Raw genomic sequence first — 14,910 nt, 5'->3', positions numbered from 1 at the left:
CTCCACTCATTCTGGCTGTAATCCCCTGAATTCCTAGAGAATAAGCTTATCTCTTTCAGCTGGAAATCCTCGTCTCCTCAGGCACTGCTTATAAACACCTCTTGTGCAATGTTTTTCTACATACATCCCAATAATCTAGAAACCAAACTTGCTGAAACTGACCTACTGACCTTTGCCTGCCTCTCTCGCAGCTGCTCGGACAGCACTGCCCTTCAGAGCTAGTAGCTCCCGTGTGTCTCCCTCCCGCTCCTGTCCTGACATGTGGTGTGGCAGATGCAGTGTTGGGAGCCACAGAGACCTGGCCGACCTGGTTCTAGACACACTTGCACCACTGACTAGCCGTCTGAAGAGGGCAAATCACTTTCGGAGGGCCTCATTTTCCACATCTGCAAAACTGATGGCAATACTTGCTGTTCCCATTCCAGAAGGCTGCCGGGAAAGGTAAGAAAGGGTAATCCCATTCTCTGTGGTAATATTGATAGCTCTGACCTACATGGAGCCTGCTTTCACCAAAAAACGGGCCTGTCTAGGTTGCCGAGGACAATTGTCCTCCGAGGGCCCAGGAGGCCCCAAGTGGGAAAGTATCTCATCTCAGTAGACTTGTGGGGTCCTTTAGTCCCCTTCTTTGAGGAGCGTGGCTCACAGCTTGAGGACGTGTATGCCTGTCTTCTCCCTTGAAGTACTGGGTGTGGTGTTGATGGTGAAGATTTTATGAACTGTGTTTGGGGCTACCCTCTCCGTGCTTGATTTTGCTTCCAGTGACAGTTCCATTTGCTCAGGAGCTCCCTGAGTTAAGGTATAGGGCATTGGGGTTGGATCAGTAATTTTCCATTTTCTTTTTTTTCAACAGTGGAAAATGCATAAAAGCAAAGCAGCTGCTCTGGTGACTTGGTGGGAACCCAAAGCCTTCGCCTGGCTCAGACCCACAACTTGACTTAGAACTTTCTGGAAAGCCCCTCTTGTCATCCTGTCCTTCCCTTGCCCAGCTCTGCCCTCCTCAGGCTGCCCCTTCTGTGGGAAGAATCACAGCTTCGTCCATCTCCAGTTGAATTTTGGATCTTTCTTCCATTAAATAGGGAGTGAGACCTACTATGCAGGATTTCTTGTCAGATCCAAACTAGATAAAATACGCAACGCAGGTGCTCAGTCAAGTACAGTTTCCTGCCCCCTTCCCCTGTGGCTGCACCTTCTTACCTCTTGGGCTCTCCCAGTTGCTCTCCAGTATCTTTCCAGCCATTCACTTTGAAGGCACCTTCTAGCACTTACCACACTGCATTGGAGATATGTGGGTTGTTCAGCGCCGCATTTTAAAAACGCATCCTCTAGGGGCGCCTGGCCGGCTCAGTCGGTGGAGCATGCGACTGGATCTCCCGGTCGTGAGTTCCAGCTCCAAGTTGGGCGTAGAGATTACTAAAAATAAATAAATAAAATAAAAATGCATCCTCTGCTGGAATGCATCCCTTAGAGGAGGAGGGAAGGTTTCGCTTGGGCTAAAGTTGATGACGACTGATTCTTGGAATGAATAAGCGTCAATAGTATTCATCTTGTCAATAGCATTCACCGTGAATCTCGCAGGACTGTGCAGGCAGGACCTGAGGGTGGCGTGTGTGTGTGTGTGTGTGTGTGTGTGTAAAGCATTACCATAGTGGACAACCATGCGGGAAAAGTACTTTCTTAAGTGGCAAAAAATGTGAAAAGGAGTCTTGGCTTCATACTCGCAGACCTCCTGTCCCCAAGGACCCTTCTCCCTCTCAGTGCTCCCGAGAGTGAGAGAAGGGAGTACGACCACACGTCCTCCAGCTGGGTGCGTTCTGGTTGTGGCTCTGAACCCCCAAATCCAGCGTGCAGTGAGGTCCCACCCATCGTTAATGATTCCTCTGAAACACATAGACTCCTAGGCCATCTCCATAGCTTATTGGCTAACGCTGCTGTCAATCTGAGGGCCCAGGCGGAGGCCTATGGGAAATGGAGTCCGGCAAAACCGAGTCCTTCTGGGGCTCGCGTATCCGCTTCCTGTGTTTAGTGGCGGTCCGAATGCCCGGACTACGGGCCTGGACTCGGGGTTCGGGGGTCGTGTGGGGACGTTGAGTGGCCGCGGAGAAGGTGCCGGGGGCCCCGGCTACCCGTACTCGCAGGGCCTCAGCGGGCCCACGCCACTCTCAGGGTGCTGACCGCCCTCGCCGAGGGGTGGGGGGCGTGGCCGGACCGAAACCCTGGGTCCCGCCGCCTCGGGCCCTGGCCCCGGAAGCGGCCCCCAAGCAGGATGCGCCCCTCGTGCTGACACCGCCCTCCTTCGCGCCGCCCACCGGACCCGGCGGGGACGACCCTGGCCCTGTAGGCGCGGAGGCGACCCCGTACCCAGGGCCCGCGTTTACCCAATAAGGCTTCCAGAGAAAGTCGCCCGCGGAGCGGAGTAGTCCTCCAGTGTAAGTCGCGCTCTGCGGACCAGTCCCCTAAGTACAGGGTCAAGGGGCGGAGCCCCTGCTTGTTTCCTGCCCTATACCAGCTATGTGACCTGGGCAAGTCCCTGGGGGGGGGGGGGGTCTCTGAGCCGTGATTGCCCCGCCGAAGTATCTAACTTTCCTGCCAGCTTTAACATCCCATATGAGTGTTTTTATTATCCCTGCTCTTAAAGCGTATAACCTTAGCCAGGGTAAATCTCCCTATTTGGGAGAGAGTTATTCCAGGGCTGAGACTTGGGGTGCCCAATGCCGAGAGCCCAGCCAGAGATGTGGGCAGTTGAGAGTTTGGACCCTATGAGTCGCTGAAGCCTAGAGCCAGCTCCACCCGGGTGCTGCTCTCCAAGGTGCTGCTACCTTGTGGGCCTTCTCGTCCTTGTCCTGCACATTCACTTCCCAAGACAAGTGGCTTGGGAGGGTGGGGGGTTTATTGTTCCCATTATCTCCTCCAGCCCATCCTCATTCGTCAGTATGGATAACTGACATTTTTCTCAGCTGGGAGGCCCTCGTCCAACTCCGGAAGCTCTGCCATCAGTGGCTGAGACAAAAGAAGTGTACGAAAGAGCAGATCCTGGAGTTGCTTTTGCTGGAACATTTCCTGACTGTCCTTCCTCAGGAGATCCAGATCTGGGTTAGACAGGAGCATCCAGAGAGTGGGGAGGAGGCCGTGTCTCTGGTGGAAGACTTGCAGAAAGAACCTGGAAGATGGGGTCTCCAGGTGAGAACCAGGAGCCTTATTCTGAGTAGTTCACAGAGGGGAATGGGAGAGCAGAGTGCCCTTGGTTTGCCAGCCAGATGGGTGATGTGTAGTACTTTGCTCTGTGTTAAGTGGCATGTGCTTCTTCCCCGGGCCCAGTAGCCACAACTTCCCTTCCGAGCTCAGGCTGATGCTTCAGGAAATGCATAGCATTGGTTGTTCTGAGTGTTGGTTCCTTCCATTAAGTAAGAGAATTGCTTAAACTGGCTCGAACACCACTCTGGGCCAGGAGGCGCACCCAGGGGAACATAGAAGCTATTTGTGGTGGTGGTGTTGTTTTGGAGAGTAACTCTCATTCATCAGCAGCCAGCTGGAAGCAAGGGGCTTTACTAGTCTTTACTAACAATATTGAACCTTTGGGTCCTACTGAAAATTAGCTGTAGTTTTGGTTGGCTGAGTTTTGCCCAGGGACTGACAGGAGCAGCCCCAGGAGAGCTGGTGGGCAGACTGCAGTGAGCCTGGGTTCCAGACCTTTCCTGTTTGTCTTCCACACACCCACGCTCCTTACTGCCCTGCAGTGATCTGCATAAGGCTGATTTCCTCCTCTGCATCTTGGGATGGTTACGTTTTAGTACCTACAGAATTCTGACGACTTCTAGTCCTTGAACAGGGGCAGGAGGGACACTTCGAGGAGAAGGAACCCTCAGAATCAGGACTGCGTTCCCTAAACATCCGTCTGAAGCAAGCACAGACAGGATCCATGTGTCTGTTACAGGCGATGGTGAAGAACTCACAACCAGAACCAGAAGAGTTGAATCACAGCCCCAAAGTAGAATTCCGACCCACCCACAAGAGCGGTAAGCAGCCGCGGTTTGGGGAGGAAGAAGGGACGCTTCTGTGGGGAGGATGCGGAAATCCCCTCCAAGTGCAGAAAGTAGGATTCCTTTCCACTCAGAGGAGGGGGCGTGTGAAATGTGGCTGACCGCATGAATCTGGGGGGTCCTCAATAAGGCACGTCCAAAGGGATGAAGGGCCTGGGTTGGCATGTTTTGCAAAATCACTTAGGGGAGCCTGGGGCACCAGGTGAGAGGTTACTGGTCCCAGTAGGTTAGGTGTGTGCACAGACTTTAGGCATGACTGGTGGGAAAAGCAAACCAAAGTGCAGTAATTCTCAGACCAGGTACACATGTCCCCAGACCAATTCTGATGACTCAAGTGTGTTATCAAAACGGAAGAAGAAAAACATAAAACAGGGACAATAGGTAACCTGGATGGATATGGAAGGGAATAATCTGGAACTCTCCTCTTAGAAATGTGTCATTTTGGTTTTTCACCAACCTTCTTTGGTGGGACAAAGCAGGCACAAAGAGAAGGGGGAAGACTCTAGGTTGGGCTGGTCTCCAGGGGGAGTCAAGAAACATCGTCTTCTAACAGCTCCTTTCTCTTCCCCACAGCCCTGCCTGATCCTCAGGCTCTGGCTCTCTCTGTGGAGGAGAGTGGTGATGACCAGGGGATGATGAGCCCCTCCCAGGTGAGCCAGATTTTTCTTTTACTACTCGAGTGGGGGCCTTTTGCGACCAACTCTCTTGATTATCAGAAATGCCAAGGCAGGGGTGCCTGGGTGGCGCAGTTGTTAAGTGTCTGCCTTCGGCTCAGGGCGTGATCCTGGCGTTGTGGGATCGAGCCCCACATCAGGCTTCTCCACTAGGAGCCTGCTTCTTCCTCTCCCACTCCCCCTGCTTGTGTTCCCTCTCTCACTGGCTGGATGTCTCTCTCTGTCAAATAAATAAATAAAATCTTAGAAAAAAAAAAAAAAGAAATGCCAAGGCAATTTTAGCCAGCAGGGAGGCCCAGTAACTTTACAGATTAGGCTCCACAGTTTCATCCACCAGCAAATGTTGCCCAGACCTCCCCCTGATGTAAGGCAGCACCACAGCTGAGGCAGGGAGGAACGGTATTAAAGTCATTCTTTTCCTTGACCCTGACAGTGTAAGAGTATGCTGATTTGCTTGTTTGCCTTAAAAGGAATGGTTATTTCCTTCTTTCCGTATCTGAATCTTGCCCACATGGGATGCAAGACTGCGGGTGTGGGTGCAGGTGTGGGGATAGCAGGGGACAACAGCATCAGAGTCAGACAGCCCCGAGTTCAAATCCCAGCTCTGCCACATACTGACTGTAGAACTTTGAGCAAGTGTGAAAAGTCTGCATAGGTGTTCCGTAAATGTTAGCTTCTTTCTTGCCTTTCTTCCTCTCCCTCTTTTCCCTTTCCCTGCCCCTTATTGCATTTTTTTCCAAGATTTACTTATTTATTTTGAGAGAGAGAGAGAGAGCGCGAACAAGTGGGGAGAGGAGCAGAGGAAGAGGGAGAGAGAGAATCCCAAGCAGACTCCCCGCTGAGCCCAGAGCCTGAATGGGGCTCGATCTCACGACCCCAAGATCATGACCTGAGCCGAAATCTGGAGTCAGAAGCTTAACTGAGACACCCAATCGCCCCTGCCCTTATTGCATTTAAAAGCCAAAGAAAACTCACGTTTTAGTTTCTTCTGAGTCTTTTTTGTGCCCTGGCCTCTGATGAAGGCAGTATAAGAGGTGTTTAGCCCAAGGCATCATATTTTGAATAGGGTGTTATGTTTTCACAGGAGTTGGTGACATTCGGTGATGTGGCTGTGTATGTCTCCCAGGAGGCATGGAGGCAGCCATGACCTGGATGGAGGAACCACCTGGAAAGAAGTTGGGAGAAATCTGCAAATGGGGCCTCGCTGGGTAAGAGTGCCATTTTCCCATCCAGTACAAGTTAGCTGTGGAGTTTCCATAGTAGTGACTACACTACTCCAGACCTTTTTGGGTCAAATTTTTCAAGTCCCTCAATCCTGCTTGAAAAGAGACCGATAAATCTAATACCAAAGACAGTGCTATCAAGGATGAGTTTCGAGAGCCCAGAGAGGATACCGTATTGAAGCTCATCTTAGGAAGATGGTCAGTAAAGCCTCTGGCGGGAGCCTGAATTTTATTTGTTACGGGACACATGAACGTGAATGTATAGTTCTAGATTTGGCCTGGACTTTTTCTTATAGTTCCTTCACAGTCCTTAATATTACTTTCACTGAGGCTTCCCAAAAATCCCATTAGACTTGAAAAAAAAATTAATCATATCTCCCCTCCATGGCATATAAAGTGGTTGGGATTAGATGTAGCAAACCATTGTGTCTTCTCTTTGTCTCCTGCCAATAGACTTGCCCACCCACCGACCCAGCGTCAGCTCCGGTAGGGAGCAGGAAGAAAACCCACAGAGCCCAGATCTTTAGCGCCCTGGAGAGGAGGAGAGCGCCAGAGACTCCCTGGTGGCTGGGGGAAGAGTCAAGCCTGGCAACTTGCCCATCCCGAGAAAAGCCAAGACCTGGGAGGAGCTGGAGTGGCAGGGCCTGGAGGATGAGAAGGTGGCAGGGGTGCACTGGGGCTATGAGGAAACCAAGATTTTTTTGGGAATTCTCAGTAAGTCCTGGATCCATGAGAAACTGCGCACCTGCCACCGGAACCGCCAGGTGTACTGGCTGGTAGCTGAGCGGCTGCGGGAGCGCGGCTTCCTACGGACCCTGGAACAGTGTTGCTACCGGTTCAAAAACCTCCAGACCCACTACTGAAAAGCCAGGAGCAGCCGTGCACCAGGCACCTGCCCCTTCTACCAGGAGATGGATGCCCTGATGAGCCCGCCTGCTGCCACCCCCACTCCAGAGGTGGCAGGGGCTCTGCTCGGGCAGAGGGGCCATGGGAAGAGCTGCAGGGGGGTGGCTGGGGCCAGGAGGAGGCAGTGCTGGCCGAGGCTGTGTTGGAAGGCAGGTCAGAGAAGCCCGGGCACAACCCAGGCCACACAGCAGCAGTTTTAGAGGACGGGCATTCCGGAACCATCACAGAGGATTCTGCGGGGGAAGAACTGGGTGTTGGAGAAGTGTGTAGAAACCCTGGGATCCCAGCCCTGTTGCGGAGTCCTACTCGTAAGCCCTGGTCACAAGCAAGGCAGGAGGGCCCTAGCCATCGGTGGGGTTTGGAGAGAACCTCACTGCAACCAGTTAGTTCAGAGGTGCCGTGGGGTTCAGGGCATGCTGCAGGCATCTGGAAGGGGCAAGGGAAGCCTGTGTTTACACACAAGTGGGACAGCCCTTTGTTCCTGTGTGCCATCGAGGAAAAGGAAGAACCATTATGGAAGAGTAATATTTCTAAGCGTAAAAATAAACACGTGCATATTGTCGGATCAGGTCCCATCAGAGGAAAAAGCCACTTGATCGCTTCTCAGGAAGTCGCCGAGATGCTGTGGTCAGTGGTAGGGGGTCTTCTGCTCAGGCCTCATGACAACCAGCAGCAGTGTCTTAGCTCACTCTGTCCCTTTCCTGCAGGTGTGCGCTGGGGGTATGAAGAGACGAAAACCTTCCTGGGGATTCTTGGCGAGCCCTACATTCACGAGAAACTGCGCACCTGCCACTGGAACCTCCAGGTGTACCGGCTGGTAGTCGAGCGTCTGCGGGAGCGCAGCTTCCTGAGGACCCTGGAACAGTGTCTCTACCGGTTCAAAAACCTCCAGACCCACTACTGCAAAGCCAGGAGCAGCCGCGCGCCACGCACCTGCCCCTTCTACCAGGAGATGGACGCCCTGATGAGCCCCTGGACTCTTGCCAGCACCTTTGATGCCTTAGAGGTGGCAGGAGACCTTCTGCGGAAGGGAGGGGACTCCGAAGAGAACCAGGAAGCTGTGCTGGAAGGTGTGACAGGAGATGGTAGTGAACGGGCAGAGAAGCCCGGGAGACTTGGCCCCCCAGCTTTGAGGGGGAGTCAAGTGGTAAGCACCCCTCCCCCAGTGTCCCCCCAAAGCAGTGGGAGAGGTGAGGGCTCGCGGGAAGCATTAAGGACTGTGAAACAGGAGAGACACATATTGTCTGTCCCTCTGGCATGGCCTCTTCAGGAGGAAGATTGTTGATTTCTTTAAGGAACACCATTTACCGCCCATCCTCAGAAATCGTTAGAATCAGCCCTCCGCTGAAGCCATAGTTCAGGCTGACTCACAAAAACTACTGTGAGGGTCTTGCCCTGCTCTATGGCAAAGGGCTCTCCCTGTCTGCTCCTGGTAACAGCATTATAGAAACAATATTTAGTAACAATTGTAGGAGGAAAGAGACGTTAGAGTGACTTACAGTTCCAGTTCATTCCCATCTAAAGTACCCTATCCGTGTGAACTCTGTGCACGTGATAGACAGATGCAGACTTGTCTGTTTTTGGGCAAACGGGTTCCACACCCTAAGCCTCCATCTTCTCATCTGTAAGCTGGACATAGTGACGGTATCTACCTCTGGGCAGTTTTGAGGATCTTGGCATGTGGCTAGCACTCAGGAAACGTCTGTTCTCATTATCGTGAGCGTTCTCATTATTAACACAGATGAATGCGTTGCCCTGTACTCCTCACTTAAGGGGGCACATTTCCTGAGTCATTAACTACACGTTTTCTTCTAAAAACTGGACTTTCGGGGCGCCTGGGTGGCACAGCGGTTAAGCGTCTGCCTTCGGCTCAGGGCGTGATCCCGGCGTTATGGGATCGAGCCCCACATGAGACTCCTCCACTATGAGCCTGCTTCTTCCTCTCCCACTCCCCCTGCTTGTGCTCCCTCTCTCACTGGCTGTCTCTATCCCTGTCGAATAAATAAATAAAATCTTTAAAAAATATAAATAAATAAAAAATAAAAAAAATAAAAACTGGACTTTCTGGGAGGTGCTTGCACGCTCATCTCAGCTACCAGTTCCAGACAGGAGAACAGAAAGCAGACTACACAGGAACTCCACGTCCCTTCTTGCTTTTCCTTGAGCAGGATTTCTGGCTCCCCAGCCAGATGGGGTCTCGAGGCTGGAGAGAAATGAAGACCTTTGGAATGACGATGTCTGGGACTTTCGGGAAACTTCCTGCGCAGGTGGGAAATGAGTGAAAGCTAGTATGTCGCCAACTGAGAAGTCAGACCCGAAATTCTGAATGCGGACAAGGCAGCACCGGGCCAGGCGAGTACCCACTCACTGGGCCTTCCCGGTTTATTACTCTGAGGTGCTGAAACCACAGGCGGTGGGAGAACAGAAAAGCAGGTGGCACCAGGAAAGTCTGCTCCCCTTCGTTACCTTGGCTCATAGACATAAACAAATTATTACTGTTTACGAATGCCCTCTTAAATTTCTTTTTTTTAAATGCCCCTTTTATTTATTTAGTTTTTTAAGTAAACTATCCCCAACATGGAGCTTGAACTCATGACCCCAAAATCAAGAGTCACATGCTCTACTGACTGAGCTAGCCAGATGCCCCTCCCACTTAAATTTCTATCTGAATTCCAACTACAATTAACTGTCGCTTAACTAGGTTAATAGAAAAAGTGAGCCTTGGCAACCCCAAATTAAACTATAGTCAACCTTAGATTATTGGAAGGGTGAACTTCTCATGGTTAAGAAAAGCCTCCCTCCTTGGTGGGGCTGTCATTCTGCTGGAATTTTAAGGGATCCAATAAACAGTACTGTTCTTCCTCCACTCAGATTCCAGGCTAACCAAGAACCATTAAGAATAAGACATTGACATCAAAATATGCAGCTTTCTAACTGGTAGAGCCGTTGGACAATGTGGCTTGATGTGTGGCCACAGTGGGCTTCCTCACACCGAACCCCAGATTGAGCCGCAGGCAGCCCCAGACGACCACAGCCTTGCCCTGCAGGCACAGAGCCTTCGCTGCTGGTCTTCTGAGCCACGTGTGCCCATCTCCCTGTTAATCGAAGAAGTCCTTCCTCCTGTTTCAGGAGCAAGGGGATAGAGCCAGAACTATTCTCAGGCTTGTCCCTCTACCTGCAAGGCAGTATCAAGAAGAGAAAGGTAGCTTTTTAGTACTGATTACCAGCCCTAGGTAGATGGGAGAAGAGAAGAAGCCAAGCTTGGGGGCAGAGACTTTGAGGAGTGGGGAGAGGAAGAAATGTGTCTGGACCTTGCCCACCTCCCTTTTATCAGCCTTTCTCCACACGACCTTGTCGAAGCTGGGGGAGGGAGGGAGACCTGCAAGTCTGCTGTCTTAACCATGGTTCAGCCATAGTCCAGTTTCTTGGTTCCTGGTTTAATGGAAAGCTGACTGTGTTCTGTCACCATCGAGAAGTTGTTTCTCAGTGTCCAGGAGGGGCCTCTTTCACGTTGTTTGCATTCTTCTGAGCTCAGAAAGCAGGTCACGTTTGTGGTTTCATCTCATTCTTTCAGATGTTGAAACAAGGACAGAGGACGAGCAGCATTCAAGCCAGAACATCTCAGAGGAAGCAGAGCTGCGGGGGGAGCGATTAGAGAGACCCAGAGTGGATGCCTCCCAGGCCCCTGACTGGAGGACCGCCTGGGAAGGGGACGGAGGGGCAGTGGGAAGTACCCTTAGAAGATGGACAAGAGTCACTCTCCCCACCAGAAAGAGACGTAGGTAAATTCATAGGTCCTCAGGGAAACTACGTAGGAGGAAAGGCCCATCTCTGCTGTGCATGTGGAAAACATAGCAGCCAGGGCTCACGCTTTGCTGTCCACTGATCAGCCCACACTGGAGAAAAGAAACCTTCTAAGTGTGGCCATTGTGTGAAAAGCTTTGGTCGAAGCTCACATCTGGTTTGCCACCAGAAAATCCACACTGGGGAGAAGCCCTACAAAGGCCCTGAATGTGGGGAAGGCTTCAGTGATCCTTCTAACCTCACAGCACACCAGAGTCCACACTGGAGAGAAGCCCTATAAATGTGGAGAGTGCTGGAAAAGCTTCAACCAGAGCTCCAGCCTTACTATGCACCAGTCCACACTGGAGAGAAGCCCTATAAATGTGGAGAGTGCTGGAAAAGCTTCAACCAGAGCTCCAGCCTTACTATGCACCAGAGTCCACACTGGAGAGAAGCCCTATAAATGTGGAGAGTGCTGGAAAAGCTTCAACCAGAGCTCCAGCCTTACTATGCACCAGAGTCCACACTGGAGAGAAGCCCTATAAATGTGGAGAGTGCTGGAAAAGCTTCAACCAGAGCTCCAGCCTTACTATGCACCAGAGTCCACACTGGAGAGAAGCCCTATAAATGTGGAGAGTGCTGGAAAAGCTTCAACCAGAGCTCCAGCCTTACTATGCACCAGAGTCCACACTGGAGAGAAGCCCTATAAATGTGGAGAGTGCTGGAAAAGCTTCAACCAGAGCTCCAGCCTTACTATGCACCAGAGTCCACACTGGAGAGAAGCCCTATAAATGTGGAGAGTGCTGGAAAAGCTTCAACCAGAGCTCCAGCCTTACTATGCACCAGAGTCCACACTGGAGAGAAGCCCTATAAATGTGGAGAGTGCTGGAAAAGCTTCAACCAGAGCTCCAGCCTTACTATGCACCAGAGTCCACACTGGAGAGAAGCCCTATAAATGTGGAGAGTGCTGGAAAAGCTTCAACCAGAGCTCCAGCCTTACTATGCACCAGAGAGTCCACACAGGGGAGAAGCCCCGTAAGTGCAGCAAGTGTGGGAAAAGTTTCACCAATAGCTCGCACTTCAGTGCGCACTGGCAAACACACACTGGCGAAAAGCCCCACCAGTGCCCCGAGTGTGGGAAAAGATTCAGCAAGAGTTCCACGCTCACCAGCCATCAGAGGATCCACACAGGAGAGAAACCCTATAATGTCTTGAGTGCGGGAAAAGTTTCAGCGACTGCTCAAACCTCATTACCCACTGGCGAATTCACACTGGAGAGAGACCCTATACATGTGGGGAGTGTGGGAAAAGCTTTGACCAGAGCTCCAGTCTCATCATCCACCAGAGAATCCACACCAGAGAGAAACCCTACGAGTGTGCTGAACGTGAGAGGTGATTCAACAACAGCTCACATTTTGGTGTGCATCGGAGGACCCAAGTGGTAGACTCGAAATGTGGTAGGAATGTCTTTAAAAGTATGCAGTCTAAGAACACCACAGAATGTTCCAAAAACGGTCGGTACGGTCCTTGATTCTATACCATGACACCCACACGAGATGGAGAGAAAGAATTTAGACCCCGGTCCAATAGATGTTATTTTATTTCTCTTTCTAAAAAGTCACTGGGCTTATGAAATACTACTCAGGGCTTCCTTCTCCACACTATTGAAATGGAAGCTCATTTGGAGAGAATTCAGAGACCAGTTCTGAATTTGACTGGCTCACCATCACAGTACATCTCCACTATGATCCTGTGCCTTAATTTACACAGCTTGGTATGCTGAGGCGGAGAGTCCCGTCCCTGAGACCCTCCTCCAGGGACAGAAGCTTCGCCCCGCCCCGCTGCTGGCCCTGTGGACGGCCGGCTCAGCCACAGTGCCAGCAGCTGCCGAGCTGTCTTCTCAGCATGGGGCAGCTACACAGGGATTTATGAACTACATACAGTTTTAGAAGTCTTCCGTGGTCCTCCCTATGGGAGGATTGGGGCCCGGGAACTGCCTACATTTCTCCACATTCCTTTTCTTAGTATGTCCATGGAGTTGAGCGAAAAGCACTTGATCATGTCATTTGGAGGAGGGAAAAGGAGAAAAGATCAATGCTGGAGGTTGGCTTTCTAAACCACAACCTACTCTTCCTCTCAACATATTAAGCTGAATCATATGAGATTGCCATTTTGATCTCCAAAACCAGCAATTTCATGATTCAACTGAAACAGACTTTTTGCAGGATAGAATTACTCCAAATTTACAGGGCTACCATAGAGCCTGACACCTCCCACCGCGTCCTAAAATATCACACCAGGTCTAGGAGATTACAGACAGGATAATGTAGTGGGAAAGCCTCTTCTATTTATAAATCTGTCCAGAGCAATAACTACGAACCACAGCATCGATCAAGAAGACTCCCAGTTGCAGGTTCACGGGTTCCTGGAGATTTGGGGTGTCTCTGCGAGAGCAGAGCACAGTTCCTGCAGGGACTCTGACACAGCAAATGGTGCTTGGAAATAAGTGAAATACAGTTTCTCCCTCTTAAAATAGTTTCCTTTGGGGCACCTGGGTGGCTCCGGTGGTTAAGTGTCTGACTCTTGATCTCAGCTCAGGTCTCAATCTCACACTTGTGAGTTCAAGCCCCACAATGGGCCCAGTATGGAGCCCACTTAAAAAAAAAAAAAGTTTCCTTTGTGCATTTCACTTGAAAATATTTCCCCACAACTTTCTAGAAACCCACCAATTACAAAACAAAGCACTGTCGACACATGACAATTTCATATAATTAGATTTATAAAGTATGATTAATGAGTTTTTTAAATGAACATCAAAGAACTTATTTAAATAAAGTCTTATCTGTCAAAAGCAGTCATTCTGATGGGCTGTGGGCTTTTTATGTTGTTGCCATTATGGAAGACACTGAGTTGTCCTGTAAGAATTGTCTTTGCACCACCTTAGAAGCCCCCCATCAGTGTATTTCCAGCACGGAGTGTCCTGCACGTAAGAAAGGCTTCACCAACACTGACAGAACGAGCTTGTTTGTTATCTAGCCCCATCAATCACCTCTCTTATCCATGACACTTGGCTCTGCCCAGTATCTGCTCTCTGAAGACAGATTCCCTTCAAAGGATGTCAGTTTGCTGCCACTGAGCAGACTTCAGAGAGCGTGTTTTTGGACATGGTTTTCAAAAACCTATCTCAGAAATTTGGGTTCAGGATTTTTTTGTAAGGCCACGCAATCAATCTGATATGTATTATTTTAAATCATTTCACTCTTCTGAATGAGAAAGGCCTTCCTTGGGAGGAAATTCAACATACTAAAACCAGTGTGGCTATGCATTTAAAAAAGACTTTGGAAATAACCAGAATCCCTTCTGGAAAACTTTTGCCATTATCCTTTGGAATGGAACAAGGAGATTGAAACAGAATATGCACACAATTTCATCTCACATGTATTTGCCCCTCAGCAAAGTAACGGGAAGGCTGAGTGGGAGACCGTAGATCTTTCCTCGGGATTTTACACTCCCTGAGCGATAGGACCTGCGAGGCCACGGCTCTCGGTGCCGTCCGCAGTTAGTTCTCCAGGGAAGACTTGAGCAGGGAGTGAACATGAGCTGACTCACATGGAGCGGCTTCCCCGGGAACCAAGTGCAATAGGTACTCCTTACAAGGTCTGGAGTTTGACTTGAAACTAGTCATCTGTTACCTTGCTCAAGAGTGTTTGGATTTACCTTTTTGTCCCCCACGGTACTCGGCAGGAGCAAAGCAGGGGGCTTTTATTTTTAGCCCAACTCAGACTCACAATCACGGCTTTCAAAGTTTCTGAACCAGGCCAGCAGGGTGGCTTTTGGAAGCTGTTTGCTTGGAAATCCCTCAAGATGAAAATAATAATGAAGTTCTAAGTGGGAATGCATGAAATTCACTTTTTTTTTTTTAAGATTTATTTATCAGAGAAAGAGCGTGCACGCACAATCGGGAAGCGGCAGGCAGAGGGAGAGCAGGCTCCCCACTGACCAGGGAGCCCGATGCGGGACTCGATCTCAGGACCCTGGGATCATGACCTGAGCCAAAGACGGACGCTTAACTGACTGAGCCACCCACATGCCCTAAAATTCACTTCTATTATAACAGTTGCAGTAGATGACAGTCAATCGAAATATGCATTGCAAAATTTTAACTGAAGAAGCTCATAGCAAAAATACTGGCTCATATTCTTTTTTTTTTTTTTCTTTTTAAAGATTTTATTTATTTATTTATTCGATAGAGATAGAGACAGCCAGCGAGAGAGGGAACACAAGCAG

The 14,910-nt window shown here is 50.3% G+C and overlaps 2 protein-coding genes and 1 pseudogene across 2 annotated transcripts in view; 2 read left to right on the top strand and 1 right to left on the bottom strand.

Moving 5' to 3' along the window:
• Positions 1 to 354: 354 nt before the first annotated feature.
• The window catches only part of WDR73 (WD repeat domain 73), a 33,711-nt gene continuing 19,155 nt past the window's right edge, over positions 355 to 14,910 (bottom strand). The window contains exon 11 of the transcript XR_004627667.1: positions 355 to 1,410. The gene's annotated coding sequence lies outside the window, so the exon portion shown is untranslated. The remainder of the gene's footprint in view (positions 1,411 to 14,910) is intronic.
• On the top strand, positions 1,966 to 8,788 carry LOC105234321 (zinc finger and SCAN domain-containing protein 20-like). Its single transcript, XM_034668889.1, has 6 exons — positions 1,966 to 2,073; positions 2,164 to 2,354; positions 2,955 to 3,177; positions 3,932 to 4,013; positions 6,720 to 7,148; positions 7,548 to 8,788. The coding sequence occupies exons 1-6, from the start codon at positions 1,966 to 1,968 to the stop codon at positions 8,123 to 8,125; spliced, it is 1,611 nt and encodes a 536-aa protein (XP_034524780.1). The 3' UTR covers positions 8,126 to 8,788.
• Positions 10,995 to 13,010, top strand: LOC117803708 (annotated as a pseudogene).

This window comes from Ailuropoda melanoleuca, chromosome 9 (genome assembly GCF_002007445.2).
Source record: "Ailuropoda melanoleuca isolate Jingjing chromosome 9, ASM200744v2, whole genome shotgun sequence".
Lineage (NCBI taxonomy): Eukaryota > Metazoa > Chordata > Mammalia > Carnivora > Ursidae > Ailuropoda > Ailuropoda melanoleuca.
Note: the sequence above shows the minus strand (reverse complement) of the source record. Positions and strands in the feature narration are given on the sequence as shown.

What these genes read in the sequence shown, in the direction of transcription:
- LOC105234321 (XM_034668889.1), top strand. Translation starts at nt 1,966, where the DNA reads ATGGAGTCCGGCAAAACCGAGTCCTTCTGGGGCTCGCGTATCCGCTTC. An exon ending in GGACTCGGGGTTCGGGGGTC is followed by an intron (nt 2,074 to 2,163) that starts GTGTGGGGACGT and finishes CGCCACTCTCAG; the next exon opens with GGTGCTGACCGCCCTCGCCG. An exon ending in CTGGAAGATGGGGTCTCCAG is followed by an intron (nt 3,178 to 3,931) that starts GTGAGAACCAGG and finishes TGTCTGTTACAG; the next exon opens with GCGATGGTGAAGAACTCACA.